General features: G+C 38.5%; 3 protein-coding genes and 1 pseudogene across 6 annotated transcripts in view; 3 read left to right on the forward strand and 1 right to left on the reverse strand.

Moving 5' to 3' along the window:
• The first annotated feature begins 45 nt into the window (after positions 1-45).
• LOC133710631 (disease resistance protein RUN1-like) lies at positions 46-7,903 on the forward strand. 4 transcript variants are annotated; one of them, XM_062136766.1, is made up of 8 exons: positions 46-470; positions 581-1,700; positions 2,679-3,324; positions 3,449-4,547; positions 4,776-5,063; positions 5,188-6,313; positions 6,436-6,696; positions 6,820-7,903. In XM_062136766.1, the coding sequence occupies exons 3-6, from the start codon at positions 2,780-2,782 to the stop codon at positions 5,989-5,991; spliced, it is 2,736 nt and encodes a 911-aa protein (XP_061992750.1). In that variant the 5' UTR covers positions 46-470; positions 581-1,700; positions 2,679-2,779; the 3' UTR covers positions 5,992-6,313; positions 6,436-6,696; positions 6,820-7,903. The 4 variants fall into 4 exon arrangements, with proteins under 4 accessions (XP_061992750.1, XP_061992751.1, XP_061992752.1 ...); XM_062136767.1 differs by having other exon boundaries at positions 1,593-1,700; XM_062136768.1 differs by having other exon boundaries at positions 46-1,700.
• Positions 7,904-8,232: 329 nt separating this feature from the next.
• The window catches only part of LOC133710642 (homocysteine S-methyltransferase 3-like), a 94,196-nt gene continuing 79,515 nt past the window's right edge, over positions 8,233-22,913 (forward strand). The window contains exons 1-5 of the mRNA XM_062136781.1: positions 8,233-8,320; positions 8,412-8,554; positions 8,699-8,802; positions 9,253-9,359; positions 9,440-9,520. The gene's annotated coding sequence lies outside the window, so the exon portion shown is untranslated. The remainder of the gene's footprint in view (positions 8,321-8,411; positions 8,555-8,698; positions 8,803-9,252; positions 9,360-9,439; positions 9,521-22,913) is intronic.
• Positions 16,366-19,646, forward strand: LOC133711920 (flavanone 3-dioxygenase 2-like; annotated as a pseudogene).
• Positions 20,495-22,540, reverse strand: LOC133710874 (protein RDM1-like). Its single transcript, XM_062137007.1, has 3 exons — positions 22,487-22,540; positions 21,610-21,748; positions 20,495-20,958 (listed from the first exon to the last, which is right to left on the reverse strand). The coding sequence occupies exons 2-3, from the start codon at positions 21,653-21,655 to the stop codon at positions 20,645-20,647; spliced, it is 360 nt and encodes a 119-aa protein (XP_061992991.1). The 5' UTR covers positions 21,656-21,748; positions 22,487-22,540; the 3' UTR covers positions 20,495-20,644.

Consider the following 22,913-nt stretch of genomic DNA (forward strand, 5'->3'; position numbering starts at 1 on the left):
TCCATTTCTTTAGTCAGGGGCTTTGTTCTTGCAGTGATTACTGGTAATAGAATTATGATTTGAAGAGAACTCTCCCCCAATTATTGATCTCCTTTAGTTTGCATTCCCATTATCTATTGCTTTTGATCTGCCTGCCATTATCATATCGTGTTAATTACACAATCCAAGTATGCCTCCATTATCATTGAGCCATACTTCAGGGGCAATATGCAGAACCCAATCTCTTCCATTGCCATTGTTCAAACTCATTGACTACTTGGCTGAATAAACAAGCGTTGTATATCAGACCAATCGAGTCCTTGGGCCTGAAGCTGGAATGAAAGTGGTTCACCAGTATGCCAAGAAAATGGATATCACCAACCCCGTCCACTTAAGAGTTTCAACAAGAATGCCATGCATTCAGATGTATTATTTCAGAGACACAGAAGGTTGAAGCTGTGACTTGAAAATAATCTTTTGACTTCATGCAGGTATGTTAATGTGATCATCTTCAAATAAATACATGAATCTTTTCCTTTTCCAATTTTTTAATTTTAATTTTTAACTTAGATGGTCCTGGTTTTGTGTCGTTATGTTGCAGAATAACAGTACGTATCTATGATTATTCAATCATTATTCTACATGTTTCTGGAACCTGTTTAGTAAAATGAACAGAACATTGAAAAATGGTTCATTCTTCAGCTAACTTATTCTTCCTCTGTAAATTTAGAAAGTAGTTGGAAGGATTGGAGTACCCTCAATTTAAAGATCTATAAACTGAGGTCTCGAGTATCTCAGTTCTAGCAACTACACCATCATCGTATTTATATTGAGTATCTAAATGTTGCATCCCAAACCTTGTCTACTGCAATTGAATCCCGACTGTTGTTTCACCCATGTCTGCATTGGGAGCAGAAAGGGGCAAGATCTATCTTGATTTTTACTGCATTAGTAGTGCTACCTTGTTACTCCCATTACCATATATATCATGTACAATTAACTCTTGTATATTTTGATGAGCATTGAATGAAGAAAAATTCAAACTTTTAGCCTAGCAAGTGTAACTTCATAATTGAGCATATGGGTCTGTCTCTACATGATAAGAACTACATAGGTTAATGAAAATTGATACATACAGTATATGTATAGTTTGTTAGTTAATATACTATTTTGAGACAGGTTAGCTAGTGGCTACACATAAGGTATTGGCATTGATATTAATCCCCTAACACTTGATATAAGGAAAAAGAGAAGAACATGACATTAATCCCAAAATTGTTAATGAACAAAATGGCTCTCTATTTTTGTCTTCCTTTTTTCTTTCTTTCTAGAATATGTTCCAAACTCTGTATACTGTATTCGCCAAATCACTCTTTAGTTAAGTGATTAAAACTATCTTTCTAGAACAAGAGTCAAGTGATGCTAATTCTCGTTAAGAGGTAGAAATCAGCAATGAACTTTGGCTTCCTTTAGCAATGTTGGCTGGCTTTCTGCTTCCCATTCAGTGTGCATTTGGCCATTTGATTTTGGTTTTTGAATTCTAAAGTGTACTTCAAAAGGGCCAACTGCATTTCTTTCCAGTAAAGTGATTAACGGGGTTGGTTGCTGAATAGTTTTCAGCCGCAGTGATCAAGTGGCATGTGCTGTGGATTCCATCTTAATAGGCTGTTGCAGGACGGCTACATATAGCATCAGAGTTAACCGAGTTCGAAAACCGATCGGTATGCAAGTATTTGTAAGCATTTAGAATTAGCCACATGTATTGTTCTCTTTTCCTTGTTTCTGCAACTTAAAGGTCGTAGTAAAACTATTAGTCTATTACCATGATGTTGGTGTCGTTGTATGCTGAACTTTCAAAATAGCAGTACTTTATTCAACCCAAAACCCGTTTAGTCAAGTAGAAATTGAAAAGAATAGCGGTGCATATTTTAAAGGGTCATAAGAACTGATTCTTCCTCTGAAAATTAAAAATTAGATGGAAGGATTGAATACCCTAAACTTAAATAGCAATAAATTACTATCCAGTATCTCAATTCCTGGGGTTCATATCTGCTTCAATCAAATCCTGACTGGTTTTTCACTGTAATGCTTGTGTCAGTTGTTTGCATAAGAATTTGATACCATGGATATTGTGTAAAGTAAGACTACTTGAGATATTATCCAAGCAACTGATAATTAAACAAAACAAATGGCAATGAGAATAATTTGGTAATTTGCCCTATGCTAGTAGTAATTTGGTAAGTAACATTTCTTTTGGTCAAGGGATTTGAAGAAAAATTGACCGTTTTCTTTTTCTTTTCAGATTCTTTAAAACAGACCTGAAAATCAATCAAGTGAGCCATTATTGCCGTATGGTTTAATTTGCAATCTCCTACCTAGAAAATACATTGAATCCAAACAGTTTCTAGATAATTCCCTTAAGATTGCGATATGATTTTAAATGCAATCTCCTCCATAGAAAATACATGGAACCCAGACAAAATGTACACCGTAGACTAGATATTTCCTTGCTCCATCAAGCATCAAAGTAATGATTTTCCAAGAAAGTCATCACCTCTGAAAAAAGAAAAAAGAAAAAGAAAAATAAAAAGAAAAAAGAGTCTAAAATGAAAACGTGAAAGAGAAATTGCAAAGAAAGATGAACAAGGCTCATAGAGGTTCTGATTTAGTCCAGTTTTAACCTCACATTCACATTGCAGCAGGCACCAAGAAACTATCTTCTTGAGAGTAGAGATCTCAGATCTACAATACAAACGCACTCCAGGAAGCAGATGCAGCAGATGCAGCCAACATTCAACAGATGCAACAGATGCAGCAAAGCAAGCAGAATATGGCTTCTCTGAACAATGAAGCAGCAGCCAGTTCTTCTCTCCCACTTTCTTCTACTGATCACCAAAATCATTACACATACGAGGTTTTCCTGAGTTTTCGAGGCGAGGATACACGCTTTAATTTTGCAGATCATTTGTATACTACTCTGTGTCAGAGGGGAATTGAGACCTTCAGAGATGATAAGCTGAGCAGAGGAGAAGACATATCACAAGAGCTCCTCAAAGCAATTGAGGAGTCCAGATTTTCAATCGTCGTCTTCTCTCAAAATTATGCTTCCTCAAGGTGGTGCTTAGATGAACTGGTCAAGATACTTGACTGCAGAAAATCCAAAGGACAGAAGTTTAGAGCAGTTTTCTACAAGGTGGCTCCCTCAGATGTACGATACCAAACAGGTGCTTTCGGTGACGCATTTGCTAAAATTGATCAATGCAAATACAAGGATAGCATCGGCAAATGGAGGAAGGCTCTTGAGGAAGCAGCAAATTTGTCTGGATGGACTTTCGAGGAGGGCCGGTATGTTTTTAACCCAACCCCACTAGCTAGTTGATTAGTTAGCCTATTTTTTATTTATATTGAAAAATCCATATATTAGTCTTCTACTTTATTCGATTTCCTATATGTACTTTTAATTTCATAGGTACGAGACTGAATTTATCAAAGAAATTGTTGAGGATTTGTTCGCCCAAGTAGTAAACCCTTCATGTGAGTTGCACGTTGCTGAACATCCAATTGGCTTGAGGTCTTGTAGACAAGAGGTCAACAAACTTTTAGATGCCGAGGAGAATAACATGGTTGGCATATGGGGGCCTGGTGGAATAGGAAAGACCACAATTGCGAAGGATTTGTTTAATTCAATTCGCCATAAGTTTGAAGGTACCTGTTTTTTGACAGATTTTAGATCAAAAGGCCTAGTCCAACTGCAAGAGACACTTTTGTCTCATATTTTAAACTCAACTTTGGATGTGAGCAGTGTTGATCAAGGAGTCAGTTTTATAAAGACAAGGATGCGACATAAAAAAGTTCTCTTAATTCTTGATGACGTGAGTCATTCTAGCCAATTACAGAACTTAGTTCCATCCCCTAATTGTTTTGGGCCGGGCAGTAAAATTCTCATAACAACAAGAGATAAACGTTGGCTAATTGCTCATCAAGTTGATGAAGTATACGAGGTCAAAATGTTAAATGATCGTCAAGCTTTAGAATTATTTAGTTTGAATGCATTCAAAAGAAATGGACCTCCAGGCGATTATGTGGAACTTGCACAACGTGCAGTACGCTATGCCCAGGGCCTTCCATTAGCTTTGATAGTTTTAGGCTCTCATCTATTTCGTAGAAGCCGAGATGAGTGGGAAGCTACATTAGATAGTTGTAGGGGAGAAGATCCCCACAGAGAGATAAGAGACGTGCTCAAAATAAGTTACGATGCTCTGGGAGTAGATTTAAAAGGATATCTTCTTGATATCGCTTGTTTCTTTAAGGGTAAGCTTGTAGACAATGTGAAACCAATACTAGAAGCTTGCTACGACCTCAAATCAGTGATTGGTATTAAACAACTCCAAGAAAAAGCCTTGATCCGAATTGACGATGAGACTTTCAAGGGTGGTAGGATTTGGATGCATGACTTGATAGAAGAAATGGGTAAAGACATAGTGTATCAACAGTCGCCCGGTGAGCCCGGGGAACGTAGCAGAGTTTGGAGTGAAGAAGATGTCGACCACGTTCTAAGAAATAATACAGTAAGTATATTAATGATGTTTTGTGTTTTTCAATTCGGAAAGCATTTTATATTGAATAAACTCTCTTATTGAGACCTTAAAGAAAACTGTATTGAAACAATATTTGTGCTTCCAATAGAAATTGCAATGTTCTTTCGTTTTTTTTTTTTTTTTTGGTCTGAATAGAGATTGCAACCATAAATGTTGCTAGATAGCCTAGATTAATATGCTTGCTTTCTTTTACTGTAGGGAACAAATAATGTTATAGGCATTCAGGTCCCATGGCAATTATCTACGATATCATTGAATGCTAAAAGCTTCTCAAAGATGAAGAATCTTAGATATATTTCTATGGGCGAGAACCGGATATATGAATGTTTTTCTGGAGATATTGATTATCTCTCCAACCAGTTGAGGTGGCTTGATTGGCCAAAATGTCCATTGCAATCTTTTCCATCCGATTTTCATGCAAACAGACTTGTAAAGCTCAATATTCCTGGCAACCGCAGAATCACACGACTGTGGGAGGGACGTAAGGTACTATAATCTAAGAATCTATTTTATTTCAAGACTTCTTTAATTAAAAATAAGTAATAGATAATTGTGTTGTAAATTATTGCATTCACTTGGTTGATCTTTTCCTTTTTCTTTTGCCATACAGAAATTTTCAAGGCTAACATGTATGAATTTAAGTGGTTTTACATCCCTAAAGGAACTCCCGGACTTTAATGGATTCCCTAACTTGAAAATGTTGGATCTATATGAGTGTACCAGTTTAGTTGAGGTTCCTGATTCAATTCGATTCCTTCATAACCTTGAGACTCTTTGTGCAAGAGGATGCTCAAAACTGGCTACATTTCCAAAAATTCCACTAAAGATGGATTCCTTGAGACTACTCTCTCTTTCACGCAGTGACATAAGAGAATTGGATGAGTCAATTGGAAATCTCATTAGGCTTGAATATTTGGAGCTTAATGGTTGCAAAAATCTCACAACTCTACCGTGCAGCATTTATGGGTTGCAAAATTTATGGTTTCTTGATCTTGGTGAATGCTCAAAACTTGTCAGATTTCCAACAAGTACCAAAATTTGGAATGTCGATGGTTGCTCACTATCACTTCCCAAGCTACAGATGTTCAATATCGCAGGATGCAGTTTATCATCAGATTGTGATTTCCTGATGACTCTTGATTGCTGGGAAACATTAGAGTGGCTTATTCTGTCAAGAAACAATTTTGTTAGTCTTCCTACTTGCCTCACCAAATTTGTCAACTTGTGGATGCTTGACTTGTCGGGTTGCAAGAGACTCCGAGGAATTCCGGAGCTTCCACCAAACGTTAAAGTAAATACAAGTGGTTGTGAATTACTGGAGGAGAGATTCTCGACATTGACAAATTGTGGAGCAGTGATAGAGGCGGCGTCGCCGTCAATTGAAGATGATAGTGAATCACTGGACAGAAGATGATGATGAAGAGCCAACTTCGTCGTCATGGCTTTCTTTGTCTTTCGAAACTTCGAAACGACACTGCACTACGAAAGAACCATCCCCAACACCAATGAATCCTCCGAAACGACAACACACTGCCGCCGGGGTCCCTGACCTGCAGATCCATCACAGTGGCTGGCGTTCGTGGCTTTCGTCTGTGAATGACGATTATCACCATCAACAAGAGCAGCAGGAGCAAATGGGTAAAGACATAGTGCATCAAGAGTCACCTGATGAACCTGAGAAACGCAGCAGAGTGTGGAGTGAAGAAGATGTCTACGATGTTCTAACAAATAATATAGTAAGTATATTAATGATGTTTTGCGTTTTTCAATTCGGAAAGCATTTTGTATTGAATATAATTTCTTATTGAGACCTTGAAGAAAACTGTATTAAAACAGTACTTGTGCTTCCAATATTCAGGTCCTGTGGAGATCATCTACGATATCATTGAATGCTAAAAGCTTCTCAAAGATGAAGAGGCTGAGATATATTTCTATAAGTAGAATGATGAAATACGAATCCTTTTCTAGAGATATTGATTATCTCTCCAACTAGTTGAGGTGGTTCGATTGGCAAGCATGTCCGTTGCAATGTTTTCCATCCAATTTTCAAGCAAACAAACTTGTAAATCTCGGTATTTCTTGGAGTCGCGGAATCACACGACTATGGAAGGGACGTCAGGTACTATAAACTAAGAATCTATTTTATTTCAAGACTTCTTTAATAAAAATAAGTAATAGATAACTGTGTTGTAAATTACTACATTCACTTGGTTGATCTTTTCCTTTTTTTTTTGCCATACAGAATTTTTTAAGGCTAACATGTATGAATTTAAGGGGTTGTGAATCCCTAAAGGAACTCTCAGACTTGAGTGGAATCACTAACTTGAAAGAGTTGGATCTATATGTGTGTGCCAGTTTAGTTGAGGTTCCTGATTCAATTCGATTCCTTCATAACCTTGTTACCTTGAATGTTCACCATAGCTCTAACCTTATTATGTTTCCAAGAAAAATCAACTTGAAATCTGTAGAAACAATCTCTATTAGCTATTGCAAGCTTGAAGAATTTTCAGAAGTTGGGGAAGAGATGGGTTCATTGAGAAAATTGGATCTATTAGGTACTTGCATTAAAGAATTGCATCCGTCCATTACAAAACTTATTAGGCTGGAAAAGTTGGGCCTAGCGGACAGTCAACATCTTACAATCCTGCCGTATAATATTTATGAGTTGCACACTCTAGAGACTCTTGATGTGAGAGGATGCTCAAAACTGGCTACATTTCCAAAAATTCAAGTAAAGATGAATTTCTTGAGACTACTCTATCTTAAAGGCAGTGGCATAAGAGAATTGGATGAGTCAATTGCAAATCTCATTGGGCTTGAATGTTTGGATACCGTGCAGCATTTATGGGCTGCAAAATTTAGAATGGTTTGAGCTTACTAACTGCTCGAAACTCGTCAGATTTCCAACAAATACCAAAATTTTGAATGTCGATGGTTGCTCACTGTCACTTCCCAAGCTATGTATATTCAGTATCGCAGGATGCAGTTTATTATCAGATTGTGATTTCCTGATGACTCTTGATTGCTGGGAAACATTACGGTGGCTTAATCTGTCAAGAAACAATTTTGTTAGTCTTCCTCCTTGCTTCACCAAATTTGTCAAGTTGTGGTGGCTTGACTTGTCCGGTTGCACGAGACTCCAAGGAATTCCGGAGCTACCATCAGACGGCGTTCACCTAGAAATAAGAGGTTGTGAATTACTGGAGGAGAGATTCTCGACATTGACAAATCGTGGAGCTGTGATAGAGGCGGCGTCACCGTCAATTAAAGAGCCAACTCCGTCGTCATGGCTTTCCTTGTCTTCCGAAACTCCGAAACGACACCGCAGCGCAGTTTCAACTTCAAGTTTCAAAGTGCGAGAATCGAGATTTTCGTGAGTCTTCCTACAAGATTTTCCAATTTAGGTTTTTCTCTGTGTTCTAAGAATCTGCAGATATTTTGCTTACTTGGATTGACATTTGTAGACATTTGGTTTTTCCTCCCCTTTTTTCTGTGTCATTTGTTTTCATTTATGTACTGGAAGGACAAACATATATTTATTTCCATGTTAATCTTTACATCGTAGTATGATTTTTAAAACTAATGATTGTACTATGTAATTGCTGTACTTGAAAAACTTTGCAAAATAGTGAATCATATCCACTCTTTGGTTCAGGTGATACGACAGACATTGCTGTACTATCTGGGAATCTATGATGAGGCTGCTTCTTAGAAGCCAATCTGTAGGATTCGTAAAAAAACTTGTATATTCTGTTCACAGATTGAAATACAAGAATGTGTTTAATCTGAATCAGTCTAAGAATTTAACAAGTTGCATTGTGTTATTGTGGACAGATAGAATCAACATTCATGGTGATGCAGAGATTGGCCACATGATGATCAGGAATAATGGTATATTCATCTTCATTGTTGATTATAAGTTGATCCCACTGTGTAGGAGAATATTGGTGGCAGTCAGCTAGGCACTGCAAATCAAGGTAGTCCATAGTGCACACAGGTTGATATGATTCAGTATTAATATTTGGTTTCACTTTGTTACTTACATTTTGATTATTGTTATCTGGTAATAAAGTTTCTGGGTGATTAATGTTATACATTTTGATTGTTGCTTCTGCTTGCAGTGGGAACTATAAACTTCCACTTGGAATTGTTGCAGATTCGGGCAAAACGGGTACATGCTGATCTGACTGAATTTGAGACGATTGCAAATAAGCTAGAAGTAAAGGTATGTGCTATTTCCCTTGGTAATAACTTGTGCTGATATACTTTTCCCAGTACTTCTATGCTCAAGTGCCTTTATCTCATCGTTTACTTGTTATTGAAACATACCACGTTTAAGAGACACAATTTTGCATTGTCCACATGGTCATTGTTGTAAAGCAAATGGAATATGAAACTATCAATTTAAATAGAATATTCCTGGCACATTTACATGCCAGAGCCAGATTAAGTTGTCATCTATAGATCACAACTTCTAAATTCATAAACAAATTTGGCCAATGATTTGATTAGGTCATATACATCATTTTTTGGTATCAGCTAAGAGTTCTAGTCTGGCGTTGGCTAAGTTCCACTTTAAGGTGATGCGGCAGGCATGTGATGGCCTTGAGGAAGTAAAAGTTGGTTTTCTTTGTTTCTATGGATTGAATTGATGCTGTGAGTACTGTTCTTGCAGTTTGCACATGTGGTACTGTTGTAGAGTCATGCAAGCAAGTTTGTGCTGTTAATATCGAATGAACCCCACCTACATTTATCCACTGATGGATTTTACCTATTTCAAAGGTATGATCTCTGGTCAAGTAGTTTAAATAAAACATGATTAGCTCTTAAGCTTTTGGTATAATGTTCCCTTGCTTATGTAGTTGGAAAGTTACGACCAAAAATACAGTTGTATACCTAGACAGTGGCGAGACTCTTATGATTGTCAGAGCAAGCAATGAGCGGTGAGTCCCCTTCTGTACACAAATGTATATTCTGTTCCAATTTCCCTCCAACATACTTGGTGCCAAAATAAGATATGATTCGTATGAATGCTTCGGACTTCTAGCACATTGAAACAGAGGATGATAGCAATTTCTGTTTCTCATCTGTTTGAAAAACTCTGATTGCATGACTTTTTCATTGCAGTTGTCTAGTGGGGTGGTTGATCAAGAGTTTGCGGCAGACATAGCCATAGGCAAGTGGCATGATACTAGTGCTTCCCTGATTTGAAGCTCCAAATCTCATCAGGCCAATATTAAAGGCTTAATTGAGTTCTAAAAGCCGATTTATATGTAAGTATTTGCAATCATCTAAGAATATATGCCTGTATCTTTCTGTTTTCCATGCTTTTGTAACGCAGACTCTCACAAAAAGGAAGTAACTAGTTCATCAGAGCTGGTGTTGTATGCTGAGGTTGTTTCAAACATAGCAGTGGTTATAAAGATTAGCTCAGTAAAATCAACAGATGTTCAAACATTAGCTTATTTTGTAGTGTCCTTGTACTGATTCTTCCTCAGAGTTTATCAGGTAGTGAGAAGGATTGAAATACCTGAATTTGAATACCAATACATTGATATCTTGAGTATCACAATTCTGCATGTAGAAATATTGATTCATGTCTGCCTCAGTTGAGAGCGATCAATCTACAAAATCACCAATATATAATGTGAAGATACTATTGTAGATTGAGATCCCTGTACCGGCATTCATGTGCAGATATCTAAGTAGACCACTTAGAGAGACTGGTATTCATGCTTCTGTCAAACATATATGCATCAGCTGGGAAATGTGCTGATGTTGCAAAAGTGAGGCTACATTTAAAAGAGAGGGGGATCCGGAAGGTGCCTGGATCATGTTCAATTGAAGTTAATGGAATGATCCATGACTTTACCTCTGGCGGTGATGCTGATACACAGACAGAGAAAGCCAGATTGCGTTGATGTTGCAAGAAATAAATAAAAGAATGAGAGATGCTGGTCATGTTCCAGATTTGGACAATTTCCTACTTGATGTTGATGAGAAGGAGAAAGAGTACTTGCCCAGTCGACATAGTGAGAAGTGGCCAGTTCATATGTCCATTATCATTCATCCCAAGTTCCACGGCCAATATGCCAAATCCCTATTAATGGAAGCAATCCCCAACTCTAATTTGGCCAACTATATTATGAAGCAGGGCCAGAACGAAGTTGTAGTTGAGCCCTTTAAGCTCCAAGTTTAGATGCTGATGATCATGGAGTTAACTGTTAAGAGGAAAAAACAATCAAAGAGTCCAGTACATTTTAATAAATACGTTATTGTTCTCTGTGGAGCAAAGGAGGAACAACTAGTTGAAATTATTTGCTTCATCATGTCAGTCCCACAGAGAAAGTTCTTGCATCCACCACCATGTGAACGTAAAAAACATTGATCTTCTGCAGTTGACTACTCCCTTTAGGTGATCATTCGATCATTACACGTAGTAGATCATAGATTTGATTTGTTTATAAGGGTAACCAAACTAAAACTTGGTCAATGCTTCAACTGGCATCAATGTGACATTCAGATTCCATTTAGTTTGTTAATTTATGTGTAATTTTCTTTATGTGCAAGACTTTATAGAAGATCAAACCAATCTCGGAGAGAAACAGATATTTAATTTTCCAAAGCCGGCCTACTGAAACAGTCTTTTTCTTCAGTATTCATTGCGAGGTCAGATTGATCACATTCAAGCAATACAAATGGAGAAGCTTGCTTCTACTAGCTGCTAAAATGTTTAGCCCATGCCTGAGACTAGATATTCCCACACAATGCAAGACCGGGGAAACTTAATTAGCACTCTTCCTTCATCTGACAACATTATAATTATTGATCTTGGTGGAGAGAGAGAGTTTCCTTCAAGTAATGTTCTTGAAGTAGTGTATCTCTTGTACCCACTTTATCTTAGTGGAAGTTCTTGTTGTTACTGCCCCGTGGACGTAGACATCTTGCCAAACCACGTTATATCCGGTGTTCACTTTCCTTTACTCGTTTTATTTCTTTATCATCCTTTTGTGGTTGGAGTTATTATTTCCATTCTATTAATTTTCCCAACAGTGGTATCAAAGCTCTTGGTTCGTGAGGTGTTAGAATGGAAGGTTCAAGGAGTACCATGATCCGACTCAACCACTCTAATTGGATTACATGGAAGCCGAGAATAGAGGATATTCTCTATTGCAAAGATTTGCATGAGCCAATCGAAGGAGAGAAGGCCAAGCCGGAAGGAACTTCGGTTCCAAATTGGACGAAGATGAACCGCAAAGCCATCGGTCATATTCGCGAATGGGTGGATGACAGTGTATTCCACCATGTGTCCAATGAAACCAACGGACATGAACTATGGTTGAAGTTGGCGTCCTTGTTCGAGAAGAAGACTGCTGCCAAGAAAGCATTTCTAATCAAGGAGCTCGTAAACATGAAGTACAAAGATGGTGTTAGAGTGACTGAGCACCTCAACAACTTCCAAAGTACAATCAATCAATTGGCCACGATGGACATGAAGATTGATGACGAGTTGCAAGCCTTGTTGCTATTGGGATCATTGCCGGAGAATTGGGAGACCTTTGTTGTAACTGTAAGTAATTATGCTCCAGATGGTGTATTGTCTATGGATAATGTTAAAAATAACATGTTGAATGAAGAAACTAGAAGAAAATCTTCAAGCTCGGACAATAGCCAAGTCTTTGTGACGGAGTATAGAGGAAGGAGCAAAAGCAGAGGACCCAAAGGCCATGGAAGGAGTATGAGCAGATCCAGGACAAGATTCAATGGAAAATGCCATCATTGTGGTATTTTTGGCCACATGAAGAAGAATTGCAACAAGTTAAAGAAGGATCCGAAGGAGGGTCGAGATGGCAATACTCATCAACCGAAGGATGACACGAGAAACACTGCAGCTTCTGTGTCTCATGATTAGTGTGAGTTCCTTTGTCTTGAAGGTGAATGCTTACATGTTGATGATTGTCCCGGTGTTGCATGGGTTGTTGATTCCGGAGCCTCTTTCCATGCCACTCCACACTTGGAGTACTTCACTACATACAAAGGCGGTGACTTTGGGACTGTGAAGATGGGCAACGATGGTTACTCCAAGATTTCAGGAATTGGGGATATTTGTTTTGAGACCGATTTGGGAAACAAACTTATGTTAAAAGATGTTAGACATGTTCCAGGTCTACGTCTCAATTTGATGTCAACTGGTGTGCTTGACCGACAAGGGTTCCATCATCATGGAGGTGATCAAAAGTGGAGGCTTATCAAGGGATCGTTGGTGGTCGCTAGAGGAAAGATGTGTTGCACCCTCTACAAGACATATGTCAAGATATGCAAAGGAGAGTTGAATGTTGTAGACGATTCTTCTCCAAGTCTATGGCACAAGCGGCTAGGCCACATGAGTGAGAAGGGATTGCAAGTTTTGGCAAAGAAGTCTCTAATTCCCTTTGCCAAAGGTACCTCACTTGACTCTTGTGATTATTGTTTATTTGGTAAGCAACATAAAGTTAGTTTCAAAAGAACATTTACAAGGAAAGAAAATGTATTAGACCTAGTACACTCAGATGTATGTAGCCCCATGGAAGTTGAATCAGTAGGTCATAATAAATATTTTGTCACTTATATTGATGATGCTTCACGAAAGGTTTGGGCTTATTTGTTGAAATCAAAAGATCAGGTGTTTCAAACCTTTAAGGAGTTTCATGCCATGGTGGAGAGGGAGACAAGAAGAACCCTCAAATGTATCCGTAGTGACAATGGCGGAGAGTACACTTCGAACAAGTTCAAAGATTATTGTTCGAAGCATGGCATCAAACACATGAAGACAATTCCTGGCACCCCACAACATAATGGTGTAGCATAGAGGATGAACCGCACCATTCTAGAAAAGGTGAGAAGCATGCTGAAGACAGCCAACTTGGCAAAGAAATTTTGGGGCGAAGCAGTGACAACCGCATGTTACCTTATCAACCGAACACCAAGTATACCGTTGGGCTTGGAGACTCCCGAAGGCGTGTGGACCGGTAGAAGAGCTTCATATTCCCACTTGAGAGTGTTGGGGTGCAAAGCGTTTGCACATGTGCCAAAGGAGCAAAGATCAAAGCTAGATGACAAGGTCATGCCGTGTATCTTTCTTGGATATGGCAATGAAGAGATGGGCTACCGGTTGTGGAATCCAAAGACTAAGAAGTTATTCAGAAGCAGAGATGTGGTGTTCCATGAAGGTCAAACCATTGCGGATTTTGACAAAAATGAAGTAGAACATGCAGACCACCTCACTTACGATTCATCACCGCTTCAGGAAGAACCTAGTGACAAAGCTCAAGATATGGTAAATGAAGATGTTCCTGATATGGCGGAAGTGGAAGCAGAAGCAGCAGAACCTGAAGATAATGATCAGGGGGAGCCTAATCAGGGGGAGCAGCCAGAAAATGCCCAAGTACCAGTTCAAAGATCCAACAGAGAGCCAAAGCCAAACACCAAGTATCATTCTTCACAATATATTTTGGTTACTAGTGATGGAGATGATCCATATTCCAGATACATTCTGTTGACCAATGATGGAGAGCCTGAATGCTTTGAGGAGGCAAAGACTCATGCAGACTGTGATAAATGGATGTTGGCGATGAAGTCTGAAATGGAGTCCTTATTGAAGAATGACACCTATGAATTGGTGGAGCTTCCTAAAGGCAGAAAAGCACTCAAAAATAAATGGGTGTTCAAGTTGAAGAGAGAAGAGAATGAACAGTTGACAAAGTTCAAGGCTCGCTTGGTAGTGAAAGGTTTTGGGCAGAAAGAAGGAATATATTTTGATGAGATCTTCTCACCAGTTGTCAAGATGACTTCTATCAGAATTATTTTGGGCATGGCAGCTAGCATGAATCTTGAGGTGGAGCAATTAGACGTGAAAACGGAATTTCTTCATGGTGATTTGGAAGAAGAAATATACATAGAGCAACCGGAAAGTTTCGAGGTCGAGGGAATTGGAGCACATGGTTTGCAAGTTGAAGAAAAGTTTATATGGGCTTAAGCAAGCGCCAAGGCAATGGTACAAGAAATTTGACTCATTCATGGTGGGTCATGGGTACGAGAGAACTGATGCAGATCCATGTGTGTATCTCCAGCGGTTTACTGGAGCTAACTTCATTATTTTGTTGCTTTATGTTGATGATATGTTGATAGTGGGTACGTAAAGACGTTTCTATGATTCACAAGTTGAAAGCAGATCTATCAAAGTCATTTGATATGAAAGATTTAGGGCCAGCTAAATAGATTTTGGGCATGGAGATTACTCGTGACAGGTAGGCAAAGAAATTATGGCTGTCACAGGAGAGATATGTTGAACGGGTGCTTGAAAGATTCAACATGAAAGAAGCTAAGCCAGTAAGCTCACCTCTAGGCAATCATTTCAAGTTAAGCAGATTATTATGTCCAACTACACAAGTAGAGAAAGACAAGATGGCAGGTATCCCTTACTCATCAGCTGTTGGTAGTCTTATGTATGCCATGGTATGCACTCGCCCTGATATTGCACATGCAGTTGGTGTTGTTAGTAGATATCTTTCTAATCCTGGCAGAGAGCATTGGGAAGCTGTCAAGTGGATACTCAAATATTTGAGGGGCGCCTCAAAGTTGTGTTTATGTTTTGGTGGATCAGAACCAATCTTGGAAGGTTTTACAGATGCAGATTTGGCAGGAGACCTTGATAATAGAAAGTCCACTTCTGCATACTTATTTACATTTTCTGGGGGAGCTGTGTCATGGCGGTCCAAGTTACAGAAGTGTGTTGCATTATCCACCACAGAATCAGAGTACATAGCAGCAAATGAAGCTGGCAAGGAAATGATATGGCTGCAAAGATTCGTTCAAGAGTTGGGTGTGAAGCAAGGAAATTATGTGGTACATTGTGATAGTCAGAGTGCTATTCACTTGAGCAAAAATTCAATGTATCACCCTCGCACTAAGCACATCTATCGCCGTTATTATTGGATCCAAGATGCAGTGTCAAAGAAATTTTTCCAGTTGAGGAAAATCCACACCAACAAAAACATTTCGGATATGTTGACTAAAGTTGTTCCACAGCAAAAGTTTGAGTTTTGCAGAAGCGCATCAGGATTGGCGCATCGCTCCATCTAAGTCAGGAGGGGGAGATTGTTAGGTAAGTCCCTCCTTAAAAGAAGGGTGTTGTCCCTCCTTAAAAGAAGGGTGTTGTCCACATGATGAAGAGAAACCATGATGAAAAGCATTTCCTTAATTTAAGGTGTTGCCTTCTTTAATAAAGAATAGACATAGTGGAAGAAAACATGGAACCTAAATTATGGAGGAATTTAAGGCTTCATGTTTTCTTGCCATGATGAGTGTTCCTCCTTGGCCTATATAAGGAGAGGTCATTGCTTATTTGATGCATCCAATATCTCATTCAATCTCATCCCATCTTCATCCAAGTAGAGAGTGAAGAGTGTCCACTTTAAGTTTGAGAGTGTAGTACTTGTTAGGTAGCAAAACAAGTGTGAGAGAGAGTTTCCTTCAAGTAGTGTTCTTGAAGTAGTGTATCTCTTGTACCCACCTTATCTTAGTGGAAGTTCTTGTTGTTGCTGCCCCGTGGACGTAGGCATCTTGCCGAACCACGCTATATCCGGTGTTCACTTTCCTTTACTCGTTTTATTTCTTTATCATCCTTTTGTGGTTGGAGTTATTATTTCCATTCCATTAATTTTCCCAACAATTGTGAGGTCAGATTGATCACATTCAAGCAATACAAATGGAGAAGCTTGCTTCTACTAGCTGCTAAAATGTTTAGCCCATGCCTGAGACTAGATATTCCCACACAATGCAAGACCGGGGAAACTTAATTAGCACTCTTCCTTCATCTGACAACATTATAGTTATTGATCTTGGTGGAGGTGGAGCAGAAGGTCATGATCGAACCCTTATAGCTCAGAAAATACTCGAGGCTCGCCAATAATTTGGAATTTCAGGTCACTAATGCTGGCTTCAAAATCTAGCTTTTCTTGCTTCAACTTTCACTTACTCTATGTATACTTATATCATCATCCAATTGTAAAGGTTATTTACAAATCAATCCTTGCTCAATTGACCAACTTCTAGATTGGCTGCCAAGAGTATGCTAGCTCCAAATTCAAGGATCTAATTCTTTGAAATACCGGCTCTTGCAAAGTAATTCGAAAAATAAGAATAAACATGAACTTATTCACATGGATTTTGTCATTTTGGCATTGTTTCTAGCAACTATGACGTTATTTAGTTATAAACAAAGCCTTGATAATGACCCTATACCATAAAATTCTCTTCTCCAAATTGGAGAAGAATTATATCTGTTAACTAGTAGAGGAGTGTTGGCCCAAGTATGTTTAAGTTCTTATGCCATATCTTTTGATTTGTTGCATTGGTTAAGTTTATGTGTCCATGACCTTTCATTACTGAACTTGGGGGAATTTATCTACCTTTTGTGGGGCATTTGGAAGGAGAGAAAAATAGCAGAGTTTGGGATAATAAAAAGTGCCATGCTGTTGATGTGCTTCTTAAGTCTACTGTAAGATTGCATGAGTTTCAATTTCATAATACTAGACCGATTACTCAAGGGAGTGGTCGTCCTAGAATTGCTCGATGGAAAGCTCCCTCATCTGGCTTGTTGAAAATAAATGTGGATGGTTCTTTTCACCATGTCTCACGAGTGGGAAGTGCTGGGTTTGTGGTTCGTGATGAATATGGCAGTATGGTGGCTGGTGGTGGGAGGCCGTTGGCGGGTTTAATTTCGCCAGAACATGCAGAGGTTTTGGCATGTAAGATGGCAATTGAGTTTGCCTTGGCTCAGGATTTGTTATCTGCTGTATTAGAAACTGATTCTGAGATGGTGCAACAACAACTATCTAGCTCTGAAGGGTCTAACACTTCCTTTCTGGGTCATATCTATGAGGATCTGACCTCCATATTGGCTTCAACTCCCAATTTGCAGATCACTCACACTAGAAGAGATGCCAACAAGGTCGCACACCTAATGGCTGTGCACGCTAGTTCTCTAGTAGAGGAATGTTTTTATTTTTCTCCTCCTTCATTCTTATTAGCTGCTATTGCAGCTGACTGTTATCATATGTAACTTTCCGATTTTTCAATAAAGGCTGACCTCTTCTACCTCAAAAAAAAATATCTGTTAACTAGTATTCAATTTGTTAATGTGCATGACTCTGTGGAAGAACGAACCATTATTGGATGGAAACAGATATTTTACATTTCCAAAGCCGGCCGGCCTTATCAGATAGTAGTTCTCTTCAATATTCATTGTGAGATCAGACTGAAAACACATCAAGCAAAACAAATGGAGAAGCTTGTTTCTAGCATGGTACAATAATGCTCAACCCTTGCCCGAGGCTCACATATTCCCACCCGATGCAAGACCGGGGAAGCTTTGCACTCTTCCTTCATCTGACAACATTCCAGTGATTAATCTTGGTGGTGGTGAAGCAGAAGGTCATGATCGAACTCTTATAATTGAGCAAATACTTGGGGCTAGCCAAAATCGAGTTCGGATTTTTTCAGGTTACTGAGGCTGGCTTCAAAATCTAGCTTTTCTTGCTTCAACTTTCACTTACTAAATAATGTTTATATGCTTCATCATCCAATTCTAAAGGTTATTGACGAATTATGTAGGTAATCAACCATGGCATATCACAAAATTTGTTGCATGACACCATGCATGGATGTATTCAGGGAGTCTTTTGCGCTGCCTCCAGAGGACAAGGCTTCTCTGAGGACCCCAATAAACTCTGCAGGCTCATAACTAGCACCGGAAATTATGATAGGGAGTAAGGGAGAATGTTCATCTTTGGCGGGATGCCTTCCGACGCCCTTGTCATCCTTTAGAGAAATTCATTCCACTTTGGCCTCAGCAACCGCTTAAATATCAGTAAGGGCTACATGACATATGTTGTCAAATTAAGTGAGTAGGTATTCATGTAATAACTGCAATAAACTATAACACTTGCAGAAAGCATGTTAGCAAATGTTCCACCCAAGTGAGGAAAGTAGCTTAATTGGAACATTTTGGAGTTGATCAGTGTAGGACTTGGGATTGAATATGGGCACTTCAGTGATGAACTTGGCCAAGAGACTCTACTCTCAGTTAATTATTATCCTCATTGCCCAGATCCAAGTTTGACATTAGGAATAACTAAACACTGTGACCCAAACCTCATCACAATTTTACTTCCAAGGGGATGTACATGGCCTTCAGGTTTTTAAGGATGGGGAATGGATTGGTGTGGAACCTCTTCCGCAAGGACTAGTGGTTTAACATAGGCTATCAGTTACAGGTACATCACCAATTTTTCTTATGCTATAAATCATAAACATCAATCACTCTTCTTTACAATGACAATTAATTTTGGTTTACTTGGGAGGATGCAGATCATAAGTAATGCATGGGAAGCTGAAGTGTGCTGAACATCGAGCAGTGACGAATCCAAGTAATGCTCGGACATCTGCTGCATTTTTCATTGCACCTTCCCAAGATTGCCATATACAACCTGCAACAGCTCTTATCAGTGCAAGCAATCCCCAAGTCTATAAGGGCTTCCAATACAAGGAGTTCCTTTCCAACTACATAATGAAGCAGGGCAACACAGAAGTTGTACTTGAGCCCCTTAAACTCCAAAATTAGCTAGCTGTTGAGGATCATGGAGTGAACCGTTAAGAGGGCAAAATAAAAATTCCGAGATTCTTGTGCATTTGAATAATGTCTTGTTGCTTTATGTGGAAGAAAAGACAGGACAACTACTGGAACTTTAATTGTAGCCAACCTACAGCTTATGGTTTCGTAATGTACGTTTATCTATAACTTCATTCACCTCTACATATTCTACATTCTGCAAGACTTTGTACAAGACCAAGTCGCTAGAAATATTATCTTGACTTACAAAAATAAATGCAACACATGGGTAGCTGAATGTACAGAACCAACCCCAAATCCAAGCGTTGCTTAGCACTAGCTTAATTTTCTCTACAATTTTTTGAGATTAGATTGATGACATTGAAAGAAAGTAATGGGGAAGCTTATTTCGAGCTGGTACAATGTGATCCTTGCCTGGGACTTATATATTCCTACCAGAAACGAGGCCCAGGAAGCTTACCCTTCGTCTATGAAACAAAACTAAAGCTTACCCTTCGTCTATGAAATAAAACTAAAATCCACTGATTTGAACACTAGTATCCAAATGAAAACAATCTAGCAAGGACTTCTACCATGAACATTTTCATGAAGGAGCTCCCAAATTGAAGCAAAAAATATAATATAGTAAACTAACAACTAGTTTTGCTCTTTCAATGGGAAGCCTCATAATTTGTGCCAATCATCTCCAACCTAAGCCACAAGAGTGCTGGATTGACTGCAAAAAGGATTCAAAGATATAAGCACTTTTGGTACTATTATGATGTCACACTAATGATGAATAAATATCTAATTTGAGCAAGCAGAAGATTACACGAGTTTAGATCATGATGTTAATCGATACAATTTTGAGGCAGATTGAATTGTGATTACTAGCTCCACTTTCCCTTCCGCAAACGCTCTGTATTTCAGCACTCTGTTGATCACATACAATTAAACTGTGATTTAACTTCCCTGTCTTTCTACAACATTAAAGAAAGAATGGCCAAGTCTTCCTAATCCTCAAGACTGTGGTAGGACATGGTGTAGATGATGCATAACTACATAGGCATTATGTTCCTACACAATCACCTTTCCCAAATCGACAATCTGTCTCAGAAGCTGCTTCAAAGCTCACACAATAACATAATTGAGTCGCATTCTATTATCATGAACATCCATTGTTATGTTTTTTGTGTGCATGTTTGTTGAGGCTTCCTGCAAGTTTAGAAGTTATGATAAACAAAATATGTTTGATTTCATGCTAAACTGTAAGAAAGAGTTTGATTATAGCCAAACAAAAATTTACATGATTAACAAGCAAAATATAACAAACCAAAGGCCTTTTGCCATTTCACGAGCTGCTGTCTAATTGGGGGAAGATGGAATCAACAAAGGCATGGTGCATTGGATCTGATAGCTACAGATTGGCTACATGATGATGAGATGAGGTGTTTCGGTGAACTTCTTCAATGAGCCAGATGGTGGCTTCGGCTTTACAGGGATGAATGATGGCATCCAAGGGCCTGTATTCATCCTCACTGCTGATCCTCAGTTGGTCCCACTGTTTTAGCTGAATATTGGTGAGATAATGCAAAGGTTGTCCATAAAGCTGCTTAATGGATTTAACTAAACCCATCCATGAGGTAAATGGAATAACAGAGCCACGTGGTGTTGGGATTGGGATGTGCTTCATGTACTCCTGATACATCTCTGCCCTTCTCATCAAAGCACCTGTAATTTAAAGCATTTTTAGAGAACTTAGGGAGTCCAATAAGGAAACAAAGCTATAAAATCAATGCAACAGCAACATATTCATCAAGGGAAACGAGGTAGCTTGAAAAGAATATAATAACTTCTCAAAATGGTATATACAGTAATGTATTAGCCACTCGTGTTTTGTAAATGGTTCTCACACATTGGTAATACTCCATTCAGTGAATGATAGCTCCAAATATTACAATAATAACTATAAAGACACCCCGGTGTATAATAAGGAAAAATAAACTTGCTGAACTTAATCCCAGGAGTAAAAACTGCTAAACTACTAATCCCTTTACCAAAACAAACAGCATTGCGTAGCTTGGATCAGGGATTTTTACAGATTGATGATTTCGCCATGGCATTAATGAAAATAATCTAAACATGCTAGAGGGGTATGATGTTCCAGTTCTTATGAATAAACTTCTCCAAACTCACAAGTCAAGACATTTCTGAGAACGTTACTGATAACAAGCTCAATCGGACTATGGATTCATTGATAGTCTATGAAGAAATATACATTCGATGCAGGTGGAAAGTCACAAATAAATCTGAATTACAGTACCATTCAACTTCTATTAAGTTCAATAGTTTCAGAAAGACAATGCTCTATTGTGCAAGTACCTTCAGATGTTAACTGCTTGCTGTCATACTCAGCAGTGACTTCCATCTCTGCATCGGATGAAGACGAGTCATCTGATGATATAACATCAACCTGCTCATTTGATGGATGTGACCTCTTCAAAATCTACAGACTGTAAACCTGCGTACAAGACTTACTAAGCATTTGAATCAATAAAACACCAAAGAAACCATAAGTTAAGGCTCCGAAGATATCCATATGCTACTCACTGTAGTGCGGCATAAACACCGCCCACCAACACAAACATTTGTGAAATAAATTAGCTACTTTAAAGGTTTTATAGCAAGATATGATCGTTTATTTTTGCCACTAATCTGTACAAGAAAAGGCAGTAATCTACGATTAGATTCAGGACAACTCTCCTTCCCTTCAATTCGATCTCATCGCAGACCACATCATTACAAATTTCAGTTATTCATAACCTAATCCTACACAGCTTTCCTTGCCATTTCATAAAACCAAACAGATAAATCGAACATGAACCCTGCCACAGCATGGCCTTGAATACACAAGCATACAAATTAACAACCAAAAAGACTCATGATCTAGACAGAACAATTCTCTGCATCTTCATTCATAGTTCATACAAATAGATTTCTTGATTTCATCAATTCAGTCATCTCTGCACATTTGCCTAACCAATTTGCATGCAGTTATGAAACATCTAACAAAGACAAACATTATTCTTTCATCCGAATCGCGAAAAAGAAATGAACTTTCCGATTTTCTGTTTCTGGGTTTTACCCAGTTGCTGCTGGGGAGCAGAAAGCTTTAGAAAATAAGAATGCCCAGAAAGCAAGAAAGAACAAGAAACGAGTCACAATTAGCAGAAAGGTGACGAAAGAGAGAGAGACTGACCTGTGATTCTGTGGACGCAGAAAGAGAATAAGTCTGTTGTCTGTGGCGATATAATAAAAGAGTCAAATTTGACGAAACGGGCTGACTGAACAAACAATCCACTGTGCCAAAAGGGCACTGCCACTTTCACTCCGCCGCACTTTTTTTTTTTTTTTTTTTTTTTTTTTTATAATTCTCTTTATTACAAAACAAAACTATTACTACCTTTCAAAAAAAAAAAAAACAAAACTATTACTCTAGCTTGACCAGAGGAGGCATAATTACTCCGGAGAAGTCAAGTTCTGAACTTGCATTGATAGCACACTGACACCATTCTACCCTAGGATGATATAATTGGTTCCTGTGGGCTATGGTAATATGTTTTTATCTTAATTTTAATTAATTAAAAAATATCGATCACAACCATCATGTATTTATAATTCAAGCT

The sequence above is a fragment of the Rosa rugosa genome, chromosome 5, assembly GCF_958449725.1.
Source record: "Rosa rugosa chromosome 5, drRosRugo1.1, whole genome shotgun sequence".
NCBI classification, from domain to species: domain Eukaryota; kingdom Viridiplantae; phylum Streptophyta; class Magnoliopsida; order Rosales; family Rosaceae; genus Rosa; species Rosa rugosa.

Excerpts from the sequence above, each read along its gene's own strand:
- LOC133710631 (XM_062136768.1), top strand. The coding sequence starts at position 2,780 with ATGCAACAGATGCAGCAAAGCAAGCAGAATATGGCTTCTCTGAACAAT. Across the intron at positions 3,325-3,448 it reads TGGACTTTCGAGGAGGGCCG|GTACGAGACTGAATTTATCA; the intron begins GTATGTTTTTAA and ends TTAATTTCATAG. Across the intron at positions 5,064-5,187 it reads GACTGTGGGAGGGACGTAAG|AAATTTTCAAGGCTAACATG; the intron begins GTACTATAATCT and ends TTTGCCATACAG.
- LOC133710874 (XM_062137007.1), bottom strand. The coding sequence starts at position 21,655 with ATGGAAGTCACTGCTGAGTATGACAGCAAGCAGTTAACATCTGAAG. Across the intron at positions 20,959-21,609 it reads CAAGCAGTTAACATCTGAAG|GTGCTTTGATGAGAAGGGCA; the intron begins GTACTTGCACAA and ends TTTAAATTACAG.